The sequence below is a fragment of the Solanum tuberosum genome, unplaced genomic scaffold, assembly GCF_000226075.1.
Source record: "Solanum tuberosum cultivar DM 1-3 516 R44 unplaced genomic scaffold, SolTub_3.0 scf00089, whole genome shotgun sequence".
In the NCBI taxonomy this organism is placed as follows: Eukaryota; Viridiplantae; Streptophyta; class Magnoliopsida; order Solanales; family Solanaceae; genus Solanum; species Solanum tuberosum.
In genome coordinates, this window is record NW_006239012.1 from 1,381,489 (window position 1) to 1,397,254 (window position 15,766).

A 15,766-nucleotide genomic window follows, 5' to 3' on the forward strand; every position below is an offset into this window, starting at 1 on the left:
TATATCTCGCGAGCATCTTGGAGTTAGCCAACCTAATAAGACTAAAAAGAATAAGTCTAGGAGACCGATAGATTCTGAGGATATTCCAGGATTTCTTTCTTCTGCGCCAGAGCGCATTACTCATGATACTCATTTATTGGTTGTTCCATTTGGTACGGCGGATCTTCAACCATATTATACTAATTACCGTCGACCAGTCGGTGCTTCATCTACTTCACAATTACTCCCTCCATGACGCTACAAGGACCTACCTTTACATGTTATTCGTCGATCACGACCCTTATCGACAAGTAGGTTGTCGGCTGGCCGTACTCCATCTCCCTCTCCATCTCCCACAGGTACATCTCCTCAGCTATCTACCATGAGGATTAGAGATTCTAGTAGTGTGCATTTAGATGTTGTGGCCGGTACACCTCCATTGACTCAGCATTATGTGCATCTTGGTGTATCACCTACACCTACACTTACACCTTCATCTACACCTACACCAGATGAGACGTCTGCTCTAGCAGCGGGACATAATTGGCAGAGTCATGATTGAGTTGGATGAGTCATCGTAAGTTTGTTTTGTTATCTATTTGTTAATTTATTTTACTTATTTGAGCATCTTTAATATATTATTCATGAACTAACATGTTTATTATGTGTTTTGCAGGTGGTATCCTTCAAAGGATGCTGCCCGGGCTTTAAAAGACTCTCTGAGAAGGTTTTTTACACAGGCTTATCACTCCAAGAGTGAGATCCCAAACAGTATACGTCAGGCGATGTTTAATGAATTTAAGGTAAATAATTTTTTTGTTAAGTTTATTAATTTTAGTATCCTTTACTTTTTTTTAATTATCTAACGCTATTCATTTTTACAGACTATGTGTACTTGAGAACCGAGGTTTAATATGGTTATTGCGACCACATTTGAGAAGAGGGCATCCGCGAGACTGTCTAGCTGGCTAAAGAAAGCCCGAGATACTGACTAATGTCTGAGTTGGATGTTGCCTCATGTGTTTGATGAATTGCGCCAATATTGGAACACATATAAGTTCAAGGCGATGTCTGAACAAGCCAAAAAGGTGAGATGCAGTCTTAAGGGTGACTCATTGCACACTGAAGGTGCAAAGAGCGTTGGAATAATTACAAGGGAGATGGTGAGTTCTAATTCAAACTTCTAAATAAATAATTAGTTGATTAATATTGTTATAATATAAATTTCATTTTTAATTATAGGAAAAAGAAATGGGGGTCACTCCCCTTTGTACCAGAGGTTTTCAAGAAGACTCATGTGAAGAGGAAAGAAAATGAGTCAGATCTAGATGTGTGGGTGGAGGAAAGGGCCGAACAAACTTTTGTAAGTTATTTAATTAATATGAATAATGAATATCAATAGTGAGTGAATATATATATATATATATATTATCCAGGGTATGTATCACCAGTACGTGAATGAGAATCTAGATAGTTCGACCCAAATGACACCTGAACTGTCCAGTCAAATTTGGACAGAAAAAGTGGTAGGGGGGACACACAATGGTAGATTCTATGGTCGAGGCTCTCGAAATGATGTACAACGACTCTTGTCAGGCTTAGAAGGTATTGGATTGTCACGTCAAGCCGAGGCAATTGATGGTGTTCTGATCGCTGCTATGTCGACACAGATAGAAAAACTAACAGCAGCACTGCAAGAGTCTGAGCAAAAAAGAGTTGCTGAACAAAAAAGCATGAGTACAACATTTCGGTAAATCAAGGAACAAGTGTTGAACCTCGCTCGCCGACCTACATCTACATCGTCCCCTATCGAGGGCACTGACGATGACCGTGAGGATGATGATGATTATATAGATTGCACTCATTGATTATCTTTTGTTGCTTTAGTTTATGAACTCTTTTTTAATTTTGAAACAAATTTTGAATGACTTTATAAGTTTTTGTACTGTGATTTAGATATTTTTGAAGATTGATTTAATTTTGTTGTTTTATATCTTGTGTGGGATGTTTAGATTTTATTTTAATTGATTAAGCTGGTTAAATTTGAATTAAATTGATTTATATTTGCAGGTGGACAGTAGAAACTGGCAGTTTCTGCTGTAAAAAAATGAAGAAACTAGCGACGAACAAGGTGGTTTTGTCCATCGCTTTTTTGCATAATTTTTTTCAAATAAACCCAAAAAAGCTACGGACAGGGTCCTTTAGTCCATCGCTTTTTTGGGTTTTTCAAAAATTAATGTCCAGAAAATCTACAGACAGGGTCCTTTTGTCCGTCACTTTTCTGGGATTTTCAAGATTAAAATTTCCAGAAAAGTGATGGACTGCGTCGCTTTCTGGAAATTAAAATGAAAATATAAAAAAAAATTAGAAAGCGACACAGTCCGACGTTTTTAGCGACATTATCCGTCGCTTTTTGAAAAACGTCGACCCAAAAAGCGGCAAACATGACTGCGTCACTTTTCCATCGAATTTGACCAAAAAAGCGATGTAATCCGTCGCTTTTGACAATCATTTTTTGGCAGTTTTTAGTAGTGATATTGAATGGGAAGTAGTATGTCGCAACTCGCAAGCACCCAAGTTTGAAGAAGCAGATATATCCCTGAGGCCGTGATAGATGCTTGTAAGGATCGAAACCGCCAAAGAAATTTTTCTCCATGAGCCATCAAGCTTGCAACTTTGAAGACACTAGCAGGAAGATAATCAGCTTTTTTGTTAGGAAGCACAAACTTGCAAAGACAACATGCAAGAAAAGCTGCCAGATAAGTCTCATCTCAAAGTGATTTTTCCACACCTAGCTCGACAAAAAGAGTATTCTCCTCTTCAGTTCGTGGTAAAAAACTCATGTCAATATTTCTAGAAAGATCATGATTCGTCCCTGGCTTCATACAATTCTTAAACGTCCTTGTTGAAGGCTCAACATATTTTCTTGTTCCTCTAAATCTGAACTTTGTCCATTCTTAAAAGGAGACTTCATCAATGACACCTTTGGTAAGTCAGTAGAATGCCAAAAATAAGTAGAAGCAACTTTTTGAGAGAAAAGACTTCCTTGATCATCTTCATGTGTCAAACTCCTTAGCCGAGGGTATAACTTTGTCATAAAAGGAATCATGAACATGAAGACCTCCAATGATTCTATAATCCCATTAAGATATAGATAACTCTCCGATAAAGGTAGAGATCGTATTGGTGGATGGATGATGATTCTCGCAAAAGGCGTGGAAAACATTTTTCGTTATGATCATACATGAACATTGAAGCAATGATAACATCATAAGTCTTGATATTGTCCAAAGTCTCCTTGCAACGGGCAAGCACATCTTCTACCCACTCCCAATAGCCAGACATATAGCGAACCTCATCAAACCCGAAAGGAGGAACACAACAACTGCTAAGATTCTCATCACGTCGAGAAAGGATGGCAACAACAACATTTTGATGAGTGGAAGGCTTCAAGAGGAGAACTTTTTCACTTGTGACTTTTCCAGAGAAGTTTGTCCATGATGTCCATAAAGGTAGAGATCGTATTGGCGGAAGGATGATGATTCACTTCTGTTGAAGACCACACTGGAGATGATGACAAGTGTTTAGCAGCTTTCTAACAAGTGGAAAGGTTCTAATCACCGGAAGATGAACTTTCAAGGTGAGAACTTTGGCACATGAATGTTGCTTATTCTCCGCAATCTCAAGGAAAGAATATGACATCTATCGATCACTAAAATCGATCATCACTGCTTGAAATCAAGATTATAAAACGCAACTCTGAAAAAAGGGGGGGTGTTAGTTTGGTGAAAACACAATTGGAGAAATTAAAAGACAAAAAAATCAAAAGTTGAGTTCAACATTAAAAAATTCAAAACGGTAGCAATGGAAGAGAAATTTGTCTTCAAATTGTTGTTATATTTAGTTTAGTGTTTCTAGTTCTAAAAAAATCAAACAGATTAAGATTTTGATTTTTTTTACAATGAGATATGAATTTTACACTACAAACGCGCAAATCTGACTGTCAGGAATGGGTTGTATATTAAAAATCAAAACTATAGCAATGGAAGATGAATTTGGCCGCAAATCTTTTCTATGTTTTATTTCCATGTTTCTAGTTTCGGAAAAAATCAAATGTCTTGCGATTTTAACTCTACATAATGAGATATGAATTTTACACTACAAACGCGTAAATTTGACCATAAAAAATAGACTCTATATTGAAAATGAAAACTATAGCAATGGAAGAGGAATTTGGCTGTAGATCTTTTCTATGTTGTAGTTCCATGTTTCTAATTTTAAAAAATCAAACGACTTGCGATTTCAGTTTTTCTTCAATGAGATATGAATTTTATACTACAAATGCGGAAAGTTGAACCATAAAAAATGGGTTACAGCTAAACAATATTTTTAAAGTTACTTGAGAAAGTGCAAAGAGTACTTTTGCTCAAAGTTTTTGATATATAATGGAGGCTACGCCTCTTGATTTGATAAAATCAAGCGGCGTCACATTTGAATAGTTAAGCACACTCGAACGACTTGTCTTTGCAGCGTCCAAAATTTGGTGTGATATACAAATCCTTTGTGCATTAGAGAGGATTATATAGAGATTCTTGTGAGAGATTTCTAATCCTTCCACAGGGAATGTTAAGGTGAATTTGGAAGAAAATTTGATTGGGTTGATTGATTCATCGCCCATTTTTTAAACTGCACAAATATGGAAATGATGAATCAAAAAGTGAAGGAAAAAAGAATACCTTAATTTAGATTCATTAATATACTTGGATACCGAAGGAAAGTTAATTTTCTTTTTATTTGGTTGAAAAGTCTAATCAATTTTCTTGTTTCTCATTCCTTGCGATAAAGATCACATGAAAAAGATGTAATTGCTCACTAGACCCATCTATTTCAAATAATTATAGAGGGGTCACGTTGTTGTCGAGCAAGAATATTTTTTAAAAAAAATTGGGATGACTACAAACAAATGATTTATAGTAGCCTAGTTAGAATGTGACGACAAGAAACAAATATTTTTGAAGTCTAAGAAAAATACTGAGATTTCAACTTTCGTCGTCAAGTTTCGGCAAGCCTACACGTCCAAAAGACTCAAAAATGAAAATACATTCATGAAGACTTCAATTCTCGTCGTCAAATTTGGCAAGCCTACACGTCGACAAGTCTATATAAAAATGAAAACACATTCATGAATACTTCAAGTCTCAGCGTTAAGTTTCGACAAGGCTACACGTCGAGAAGTCTCAAAAATGAAAACATATTCATAAAGACTTCAACTCTCGTCGTCAAATTCGGCAAGCCTACACGTCGACAAGTCTATATAAAAATGAAAACACATTCATGAATACTTCAAGTCTCAGCGTTAAGTTTCGACAAGGCTACACGTCGAGAAGTCTCAAAAATGAAAACATATTCATAAAGACTTCAACTCTCGTCGTCAAATTCGGCAAGCCTACACGTCTACAAGTCTAAATGAAAACTCATTTATGAATACTTCAAATCTTATCTTCAAGTTTCGGCAAGCCTATACATCGATAAGTCTCGAAGTAACGAGCATTTATAGACACATAAATTTTATTGGATTAAAATTCATACGAAATTTGAATTAAATTCATGTGCATTTGAGTTAAATGAATAATTTGGGCTATACAAATGATTAAGTCCACTCTATTAAGTTCAAGTCCAAGGTCCATTCTACCTTGAAGCCTAAATTCATGCCATGTATCACAGTGACAAGGCATTCAAGACCAATAAGATGGGGCCACATGTCCAAATTAAATGAGGTGGTAGTCCCAGTCAAATTTAAGAACCAATCACAGTCCTCCAAGTGTCAAAATGACATCTTTTGACCAATCATAAGCAATCTTGCCACCCCTATAACTATAAATAAGGGATAGACATGACATTCTAAAGGACATTCTGAAAACCCTTCAACAAACATTCTGCAAGGATTTGAGAAAGTTACAACACCAACTACATAACTCTTCGAATGAGTGGTCAATAGAGTTCCTCCCGGAGATTGACTTGAAACAGCGAAGCGCTTCCCGACGTTCCTAGAGATCAACCACATCTCAAGGAGGTCTACATCATCCAACGATTCGAAGACCCTTTGAATTTTAGAGAAGTTTAAAAGAGAAAAATCAAGAGAACAACAGAATTGTACTCACACAATTTATCAATAAAAATCACATTTTTCTTTTATTTATTTTTGCTTGCAGTTAATTTTCAGCGTTTGCAGAAATTTGTTGTAAACAGACATCAATTTTTAAAATGTAAAACTTCAGTAGAAGAGTATAAATTAAAAAAAATAATCATAAAACATAGTATTTTGTATTTAAATGATACATAGAAAATGAGAATAGAGAATTAAATGAAATGAAATAAAATTGAGGTAAAATGCCAAAATGAAAATAGAGGACAAGTAAGTTTTTTAATTAAGCCAAAGAAAATGACACTTTCACCCTTAGTATCACACGTGTCAGCTTCTCATTTGAGAGAAGCATGATATTACAATGAGTGAGCAAGTAGAGAATCAGTCAATACAACAAGTACAATGTCCAACATGTGGCTCAAAGCTTCTCACTTCGTACTTTCTTCCCTGTCTTGCTCTTTTCTAATCTCCCTTAGATTAAATCGCCCCAACCCCCTTGTGCACTTTGTTTTCTTCGCCCCAATTCATTTTTTCTGTATACACACTGAGAATATATATATATAGTTGTAAGGGACATTTGAATCCTCATCCTGATCTGCATTTTCTCTTCGTTTGAATCAAGAAGCCAATTTTCTTTGTGGGGTTTTCTAGATGGCTGCTATTATACAAGGAATTGGTGCTGCTACTGCACTAACATCAGCCAATTCTTTGGATACCAAGAAGTCACTTTTCGCTAATTCTCGCAGATCTTTGTCAGGTTTGTTGCAATTTATTAGTCTTTTAGCTAGTATTCGAAATTGGGTTTTGTTAGTATTGCTTAAATTTATTTTCTTTTTTTTTTGTTGATTGTGTTTTTTTGGTTCTGTTTTCTGATTCTGGGTTTATGTAATCTTTGTGTCTTTTGGTTGTTTTTTATCTGAATATTAATTGGTCCACTAAAAGAATGTTTTATTTTCAAGTTAGTGCTTGTTTACTCTCCAAATTTCAATCAATTATCTTCCATTTTTGTGAAATTTATGGTTGGTTTGCAGAGAGGAAAGGAAGGTTATTTGTGGTTAGATCTGATGGGCGTTTGAGCTGTGGTTTGAATGGACGTGGAGGAAGAGCTGAACAATTAATTACTAATGCTGTTGCTGTTAGTATTCTTTACTCTCTCATAATAATTGTGACGCAAATGATTGATTATTTACCAGCAGAAATGTGCTTAAATTGGTAAATTTTATTTTCTTTTAGACTTTGAGATTTGGTGTTGCATGTAATTCTTTTTTTTTGATGAAGTAGTATTGCATGTAATTCTTTTACAGGCAAAAGAAGATGCTGCTGCAGCTTCTACTTCATCCAAGCCAGGGTATATTTACTTCTTCTCTGAGTTGTACTTGCATATCTTTATAGTTTAAATTGCTTCCTTCTGGTTGCCACTTCATTTGTCTCTCCTAATGTTTGTCTTCTAGGGCTCTAATCATCAGTTTTTTTTCTGACACTTTAAACCCGCGTGGTGGCTTGTCAGTAGATGAGATTAGTTTTTTTTTTAAAAAAAATCTTGATTAAGTTGGGCAAGGTTACATTCTTGCCTTGTAAAGGAGGTTGGCTGGTAGGATTATGATTTTTTTTTATTGTATTATTAAGTTCAGCTGCTAATCTCGTTGGTGTTGTCAAAGGAAATAGAAAAGTCAATAGAAGTTGCTGTTTTGCTTCAGATGATGCTAATTCATCCTGTGATAACCATGTCTAATTCTGCTCCTTGTTCTGAATTGTGATAGCAGAAACAAAAGAAAGAGTGATGGTGGGAGTGATATGGATTTTTTGTTTGGATTAGTACTGGGGATATAAATAAAAAAAAAGGAAAAGAAAGAAAGGATGTGCTACATGGTGAACAAAAGTTCAACCCTTGTTTCCAACCAAAAGTAGGCGTACATAGAGAAATTCATTTTTAGTAAATCTCATCTTTAAGCCACAAAGGTCTCCCGCGGACTTGAGAAAAAGAGTTGCACTTTTCTCGCTTTTCTTCTTGTGGTACTTCCAATTTTTCATTTATTATTTGCTCAAAAATTTTGAAGGCTCTTATTTGCCGTAATTTTTTTCCTATGTTAATGGTCGAAAGAAATGGTTTCCATTGCCATTCCAATAACACTATTTTTGATAAGTATTCAATTAAAGTGATTTCTAGTTATATTGTTTGGTATTGGGGATGGGGTAGACAAAGTTATTCCATCATATATAAATAGGAAATTTGTCCCATCGTTGTTGTATCAATGGTGGGATAAATAATTCCAAGACTAATTAATATCCCTAACAAAATGCATGATAAAATAACTCTGCAGTTTATCCTAGGATTATTATCATTTATCCCTCATACCAAGTGGCCCCTAAGAGATTACAATGACAACATACCCAGTGTAGTTCCACAAGTGGGTCTGGGGAGGGGCAAATGTACGCAGACCTTATCTCTATCTTTGTGGAGTAGAGAGGTTATTTCCAATAGAGTCTCGACTCAAAATTAGTGTAATCAAAGCATGATAGAAAAGAAAATAACGATTGCAAAATAGCAAGATAAATAAAGCATATGAAGTAGTATGTAGTAATAAGAAAATGGAGAATAAGAACTATGCGAATACTAGATAAGATTACTAATTAAGGAGAAGATGAGATGAGGAGATTAGCCCTCTAACCAAACTCTCACATTTCCTCTTCACATGTCTGAACCACCTCAGTCTCTCGCTTCCCTCATCTTATCCTCCATGGAGGCCATTCTTGCCTTGTCCTGTGTAACTTCATTCCTAATCTCATCTCTCCTAGTATGCCCGCGTATCCATTTGGGCATCCTCATCTATGCTACCTTCATCTTTTGAATGTGTGCATTCTTGACTGGCCAACCCTCTACCTCATACAACAATCTAGGTCTAACCACCACTCGGTAGAACTTACCTTTCAAGTTTTGGTGACACATTTTATCACACAGTACTCTGGACGCGAGGCCCATTTCATCGTTAATCTTCCCATTTCCTTGGATTATAGACCCAATATACTTTAAACTCTCTCTTGGGTATGACTTGTGTATCGGTCTTCATTTCCATCCCCTCCTCCACTATAGGCATTGCGTCATTGAACTTTCACTCCAGGTACTCTATTTTAGTCCTACGTTTGCTTAACCTGAAACCTTTAGATTCTAGGATCTGTCACCAAACTTCCAGTCTATCGTTAACTCCACCACGTGTCTCATAGATATCAATACAGATCAATACTATGTCATTTGTGAATAACATACATCAAGACGCCACCCTTTAAATATGCCACGTCACTTCGTCCATCACTACGACTAAAAGAATTGTGATGTATGATTGAAGTGCCCAACAGAATAATGTACACCACATGTTAGCCTGGACATTTCGGAGGTAGAGGGTGTGATAGGTGGAGTTTTCTGTGTTAAGTCATACACTAAAAAGATATTTTTGAGATGATAGGTGGAGTTTTCTGTGTTAAGTCATACACTAACAAGATATTTTTGAGGGAGGAGTCTGACTTTCCACACTTAACAACCTGGAATCCTAGGAAGGGAAGACATGTTTCTCTTCTTGCCTAGCAACAAGAGAGGTAATATTGACATTTGAAGATAAGGCAGAAAAGACTTTTCTCTGTCAATCAGTGTTTTCAAAAACGTTTTTTGAGGCGAGTCTCGCGCGAGTCTTGGGGCGGGGCGCACCAAAAACGCACTGGAGCGCAAATGTAAGGCGTAGATCCATAGGATGTAAGTCCTAGAATTTGGGGCGTAAGCTTCTAGCGTAAAAATGTAAGCCCTGGGCGTAAAAACGTATGCTCTGGGCGTTTATTTTTTATTTTTTTAACCTTTTTTCTTTAAATCATATTTTTAATATTGGTGTAATAATATTTCTCAAATAGTAATTGTAATACTTTTTTTCTTCATTATTGGTGATTAATACCTTTCTCAAATAAAAATCATAATATATATATTGTAGGTTATTTAATAAAATTTATTTGTAAAATAATTGAAAGTTTTACTTTTACCTTTTTTTTAGTAATAAAATTATAAAATTGAATATACATGAGTCTACGCCCCGTAGATCCATAAGACTTACGCCCTGTGTCTCGGGACTTACGTCTCGCCCCGACGCTACATTAAATGTCTCGCCTCACGCCCCCGCCTTTTAAAACACTGCTGTCAATTGGTGCTTGTCCAGAAGAAGATGTGGACCATCTCCTATTGCAGTGTCGTGCTGCTACTAGTTGTAGTGAATGGTGCTGAACTGGTCCAAAATGCCACGGACAACATTGGGCACATCAAAGAATTTGTTGTGCAACTGGACTTTCAGAAGAAGGATGGGAAGACGTAGGCATGGTGCACCTTTAGCCCTAGTGTGAGTTCTTTGGAAGGAGAGAAATCGGAGAGTGTTTATAGACTGATTTGACTATCCAACTCTAAGAGATTGACTATCCAAAAAGAAAAAAGTAAACCTTAGATGTTGCTGCGAGCCTGCAACTATACAACTATTTTATGAAGATTAATTTGTATTTCTAGCTTGTAAGGATCTGATGAAGTTTTAGTTTGTGTCCTTACCATTTATTTAATTTCATATACACCAGACAGCTACCATAAGGGCACAACTGTATTGAATTCTTAGAATGTCTACTTTGCACTCCATTTTACTGCTTGCTGCTTGGAACTTGTCATGTGACTGGCTGACAAAAAGAAGAGAAAGAATACCACTATAGGATCTCTAAGAAACACCTGAGACCAACATGAAATGTCTCTCCTTTTTTTTTTTTTTTTGATAACCGAGAAATCCGTCTATGATCCGCCCTTTCGACCAATCATAGTCTTCTAAACTCGGTGGATAATGGGCCCGCCCCTCTACCCTTTTCCACTTAAATACCGGGCTTCGCTTTGCATGGTGTGGGGCTTGAACCTGTGAACTATGCCACAAATCATCCACCTTTTTCCACTCGAGCTAAGCCTTGGGGGCAAATGTCTCTCTTTTGGGATCTCATCATTTCCTATTCTTAATGATAAACAAATTTTCTTCAACTTTATATGGATTCATAGAGGCCCTTGCTAATAGTGTTTGTCAACCCTTGTTTATTTTAGATCCTTACTTAAAGGCCAAGTTATTGCCTTTTTGTTGTATTTGTAACTCCTTACTGACCTATAACTCCAACACAAATCTACTTTTACGTATTGGGATGTAGGTCAAGAACTCTTTGTTAGTGTTTGTCAACCCTACTTAATTCAAGATCTTTACTTAAAGGCCAAGTTATTGCCTACTTGTTTTATTTGTTCGAGATTTTTACAGTATGTACAAAATGCACATACATACATGAACTATAAGACAATATGTATTATTGTACTAGTAGACATATCATATGTGTAGTGATTGTTATGTGTACTTGCAATAAAATTGTGCCCAAGTATTTTTTGTCTTGATGAGACTTCATTTTTATGCGCTCTTTCTAATATTTAGTAATTCTTGTAGAAATGGCAATTGAGGTTTTGTACTCCTAAAGTTAACACAAAATAGAAAACAAAAACCTGCAAAAATTGCCATTAGTCGTATCTTTTTTTTTTTGTGTGTCATACCTCTAAGAAAGGAACTCATCTATTCCATTTCAAATATGATGATTCAATATTGTTGGTCGATGGAGTTTGGACTTGTCATGTATGTGAACTACCTGATTTACATGTCAACACCATATCAGTTCAATTTGGGTCAAAGACATTTAGGAATTATAACAACATAAAGCAAAATGGAGAGTTGATCATCCATAAGGAAGATGTACTTAGAAGTATCATTAAGAAAGGTGCTTTGAGGTTTGCTTTCTTGGTGTCATGTAGAATAGAGATTTATGATATGATGGAGGCCTCTGTTTCTTTTATCAATGATGCTGAGCTGAAATCAAATGCTTTTTGCAGTTCTGTGAAGAAGTGTTTACCAATTATTTGACCTGAAAGGGGGGACCAAGCAGTTCTGGAAACTGCTACAAATGTTTAGGGTTAGTGCTGCAAGTTGTTTGCTAGCCTTGAAAAGTTTGGTGTCACTGTATGTGTATGAGATGCAGAGTGCTCTCTGAGATGGGAACTAGAGCAGTAACTAATGGGCCTGGGGCATGGGTGTTGCTTTGGTACTTCCGAGAGTAGAATGTTCCCTTTGTATATGTATGGGAGAATGTACTAAGTGGAAAAATAGAAATGTCCGAATGGGTCTTGGAAACACACTAGAACAAGTATGCTGCTAGGAGGAACAAAAGAAGCATAGGAATCAGAAATTTACCTTTGAATCATGGCAGTTAATGTAGAAACACAATTATGTGATAGTTGTGGAGAACTAAAATTCATTTTTTGGAAAACAATGGGCTGAACCAAAGGTTTGTGTTTGTTTGTCTATTAACTGAAGTTCGAATTCCATGAGTGTATGACAGAGGAGATGTTACCCTGTGACTGCCGTGATCTATGTTCCTACAATAACTGGTTAAGCAATCTTAAATTTTAACATCAGAGATCCCTCTGAAGATTGTCATTGATGTCTTTATTCTTGTCGAGCGGAGTTGTTCAAAAGGAAGGCTTAAATCTTTTACAGGAAATTTGGCCCCCTTTCCTACTTTAAACTCTTTGGGACTTTGATTTTTTCTTTCTGCTTTGTCGGATTTTGAGGTTCTAATTACATTAATTTTTTGGGCCACCAGAAGCTAGTAAAGAGATCCCTTTTTCATTCTCTCTTCCTAATGCATAAGATTCCTGGTGTGGGATTCCAGGAATTTCTGTTACTTATCTCCTTGTTTAAGGACTGAAGAGCTCGTTTAGTTCTGATGGCAGTCATAACAAACATTGTTTTTGGATATATATGAGTTACAAACTTCCTTGATGGTGTCTTCCTAATTAATGGGGATGATTATGTCCATGTTCAAAAGAATTTTCAGTGATTGTGCTTGCTTAATCATTAAACTTTAGCGTCAACCACTTGCTACTGCATGCCCAGTTGCCTCAGACCTCTGGAATATGTTTTGTTGTTTTTTTGGTCTATCCTGGGTCATTCCTTTCTCTGTTAGGGATGCTCTTGAAAGTTGGAGTTCACGGTAAGTTGACAAAGCCATCAAGTGTATGTCGATGATGATCTGCTCTCTTGTGGTGTTTGTGGACAGAGAGGAACAAAAGATGTTTTGATGGAATTTTAACTTCTAGAAATCTTTTGCGAGGCAGATGTCTAGTTAGCCTTTTTAGCTGTCCAAATTGACCCATGCAAATAATGTAGACCTCTTCTTAGGTTTTGTTAGCTCTATAGTTTAGAAAGAGGCTACAAATCCTTTTATGTGACTTTAACTGATCTATCCTTGTAACACTAGCATCTTGTTGATGCCTTTAAATGAATCTTACTTCATAAAAAAGAAATCATTAAACTTTTATCATTGAATAGATCTTTGTTGGCTGGTTGGATATGCACCTTTTTTCACTTATTTTTTTTTATCGTCGATCATGGTGTGAACTATATTAATTACTGCCCAACTGCTTGCTTACTGAATGTTCTTTTTCCAGCTTTCTTTTTACTTGATCTCACCACTTGTTTGATTGAATGTACATCTTTAGGCATGAACTGTTGCTCTTTGAGGCCCTCCGCGAAGGTCTTGAAGAAGAGATGGACAGAGATCCCACTGTTTGCGTAATGGGTGAAGATGTCGGTCATTATGGAGGTTCATACAAGGTGACTAAAGGCCTTGCCCCAAAATATGGTGATCTCAGGGTTCTTGACACTCCTATTGCTGAGAACTCTTTCACTGGTATGGGCATTGGAGCTGCAATGACTGGCTTGCGTCCAGTTATTGAAGGAATGAACATGGGATTTCTTCTTCTAGCCTTCAACCAGATATCTAACAACTGCGGTATGCTCCACTACACATCTGGTGGCCAGTTTAAGATACCAGTTGTCATCCGAGGTCCTGGTGGAGTTGGTCGGCAGCTTGGAGCAGAGCACTCTCAACGCCTTGAGTCATACTTCCAGTCAATTCCTGGAATCCAGATGGTTGCCTGTTCAACCCCCTACAATGCCAAGGGCTTGATGAAGGCAGCTATCAGAAGTGATAACCCTGTGATTCTGTTTGAGCATGTTTTGCTCTACAACCTCAAGGAGAGAATTCCAGATGAAGAGTATGTGCTGAATCTTGAAGAAGCAGAGATGGTACGACCTGGGGAGCATGTAACCATTCTAACTTATTCCAGGATGAGGTATCATGTGATGCAGGCTGCAAAAACACTTGTGAACAAGGGTTATGATCCTGAGGTCATTGATATTAGGTCTCTGAAACCGTTTGACCTTTACACCATTGGGAAGTCAGTGAAAAAGACTCATCGTGTGCTCATTGTCGAGGAATGTATGCGCACAGGAGGTATTGGTGCCAGCTTGACTGCCGCTATTACTGAGAACTTTCACGACTATCTAGATGCCCCAATTGTATGTCTGTCATCACAGGATGTGCCAACCCCATATGCTGGGACGTTAGAGAACTGGACTGTTGTCCAACCTCCCCAGATTGTTACTGCAGTTGAACAGCTTTGCCAGTGATCAAGTGGTAGAAGTCTTGTGATAATCATGCCATTTATGTTCGGTTGCTTATTTCATAATTTAGGACTCAACTTCTGATCGATTTTTATTGTCTGATTTTGCTAGAGATTTTAGTATTTGGAACTTGCGAGTCCTAGTTAAGGTGATATGTTTATTGCTTTGCCTTCTACTCACACCAAAATGGTGCTTGGAATCTTTATGTACTGGTAAGGTAATTAGACTTCATGGAAACATTATCATTGTTTTGTGTCGTTAAAGATTAAGATTTAGGTCTATTTTATAATCAAAGCTGGAGTTGTCGTACATTGCTGAAACTATTAAATTTATGTCTTCCAACTAACAGAAGTGTGTGCAGTAGTGGGAGTGTTTCACCCTTAACCAGAGGTCTCGGGTTCGAGCCATGGGTATGGAGAAAATCCTGTTGGGAGCGCCACTCTCGAATGGACCCTGCAGAGCGTGATCCGGATTTAGTCGGAGCACCAATGTGGGCTCCGGACATCGGGTGGGAAACCAAAAAAAAAAACTATCAGAAGTGTGAATACAGATGTTTGGAACTCTACGCTTTGCCAGAGCTAGAAAAAGTTTGTAAAATTCTTACATAAAATACTTTTGACCCATCCAATTCCATCCCATCCCAATTTATTGAAGTATTTTCCCTTCATGTCGTAGCTTCAAGAAATACAGTGTAGCTGTATCCAGGCCAAGGCTTATTATCTGCCTTTGGCTTAGCAGAAAAAGTGTGTACTTTACTACTCAGGGTTCATCCTTTGTACTGAGTTATTTGCATGAGCACGAGATGACATTCAATTTATAGGGTGTTTGGATTGGCTTAAAAGTTGGTCAAACCTATTTTTAAGTCAGTTTTTGACTTCTGGAGTGTTTGACAAATATAAAAAATAACTTAAAATAAGTCAAAAATAACTTCAAATAAGTTAGAAAGTGTTTGGCTGGGTTGTGGGGGGTGGTGTAGATGGGGGCTATTGGGCGGGAGTGGGATGTGTGAAGGGTGGGGAGGAAACAATTAATGTGGAATGCCACCATGGAACTTGTCCCTACTTGGGGAAATCAATTTTTTTTT

General features: G+C 37.0%; 1 protein-coding gene across 1 annotated transcript; it reads left to right on the forward strand.

Annotated features, from left to right (window-relative positions):
- Positions 1 to 6,536: 6,536 nt before the first annotated feature.
- LOC102604284 (pyruvate dehydrogenase E1 component subunit beta-3, chloroplastic-like) lies at positions 6,537 to 14,990 on the forward strand. Its single transcript, XM_006346780.2, has 4 exons — positions 6,537 to 6,881; positions 7,156 to 7,259; positions 7,429 to 7,472; positions 13,716 to 14,990. Exons 1-4 carry the CDS (start codon positions 6,776 to 6,778, stop codon positions 14,686 to 14,688), a joined length of 1,227 nt encoding a protein of 408 aa, XP_006346842.1. The 5' UTR covers positions 6,537 to 6,775; the 3' UTR covers positions 14,689 to 14,990.
- The last annotated feature ends 776 nt before the right edge of the window (positions 14,991 to 15,766 follow it).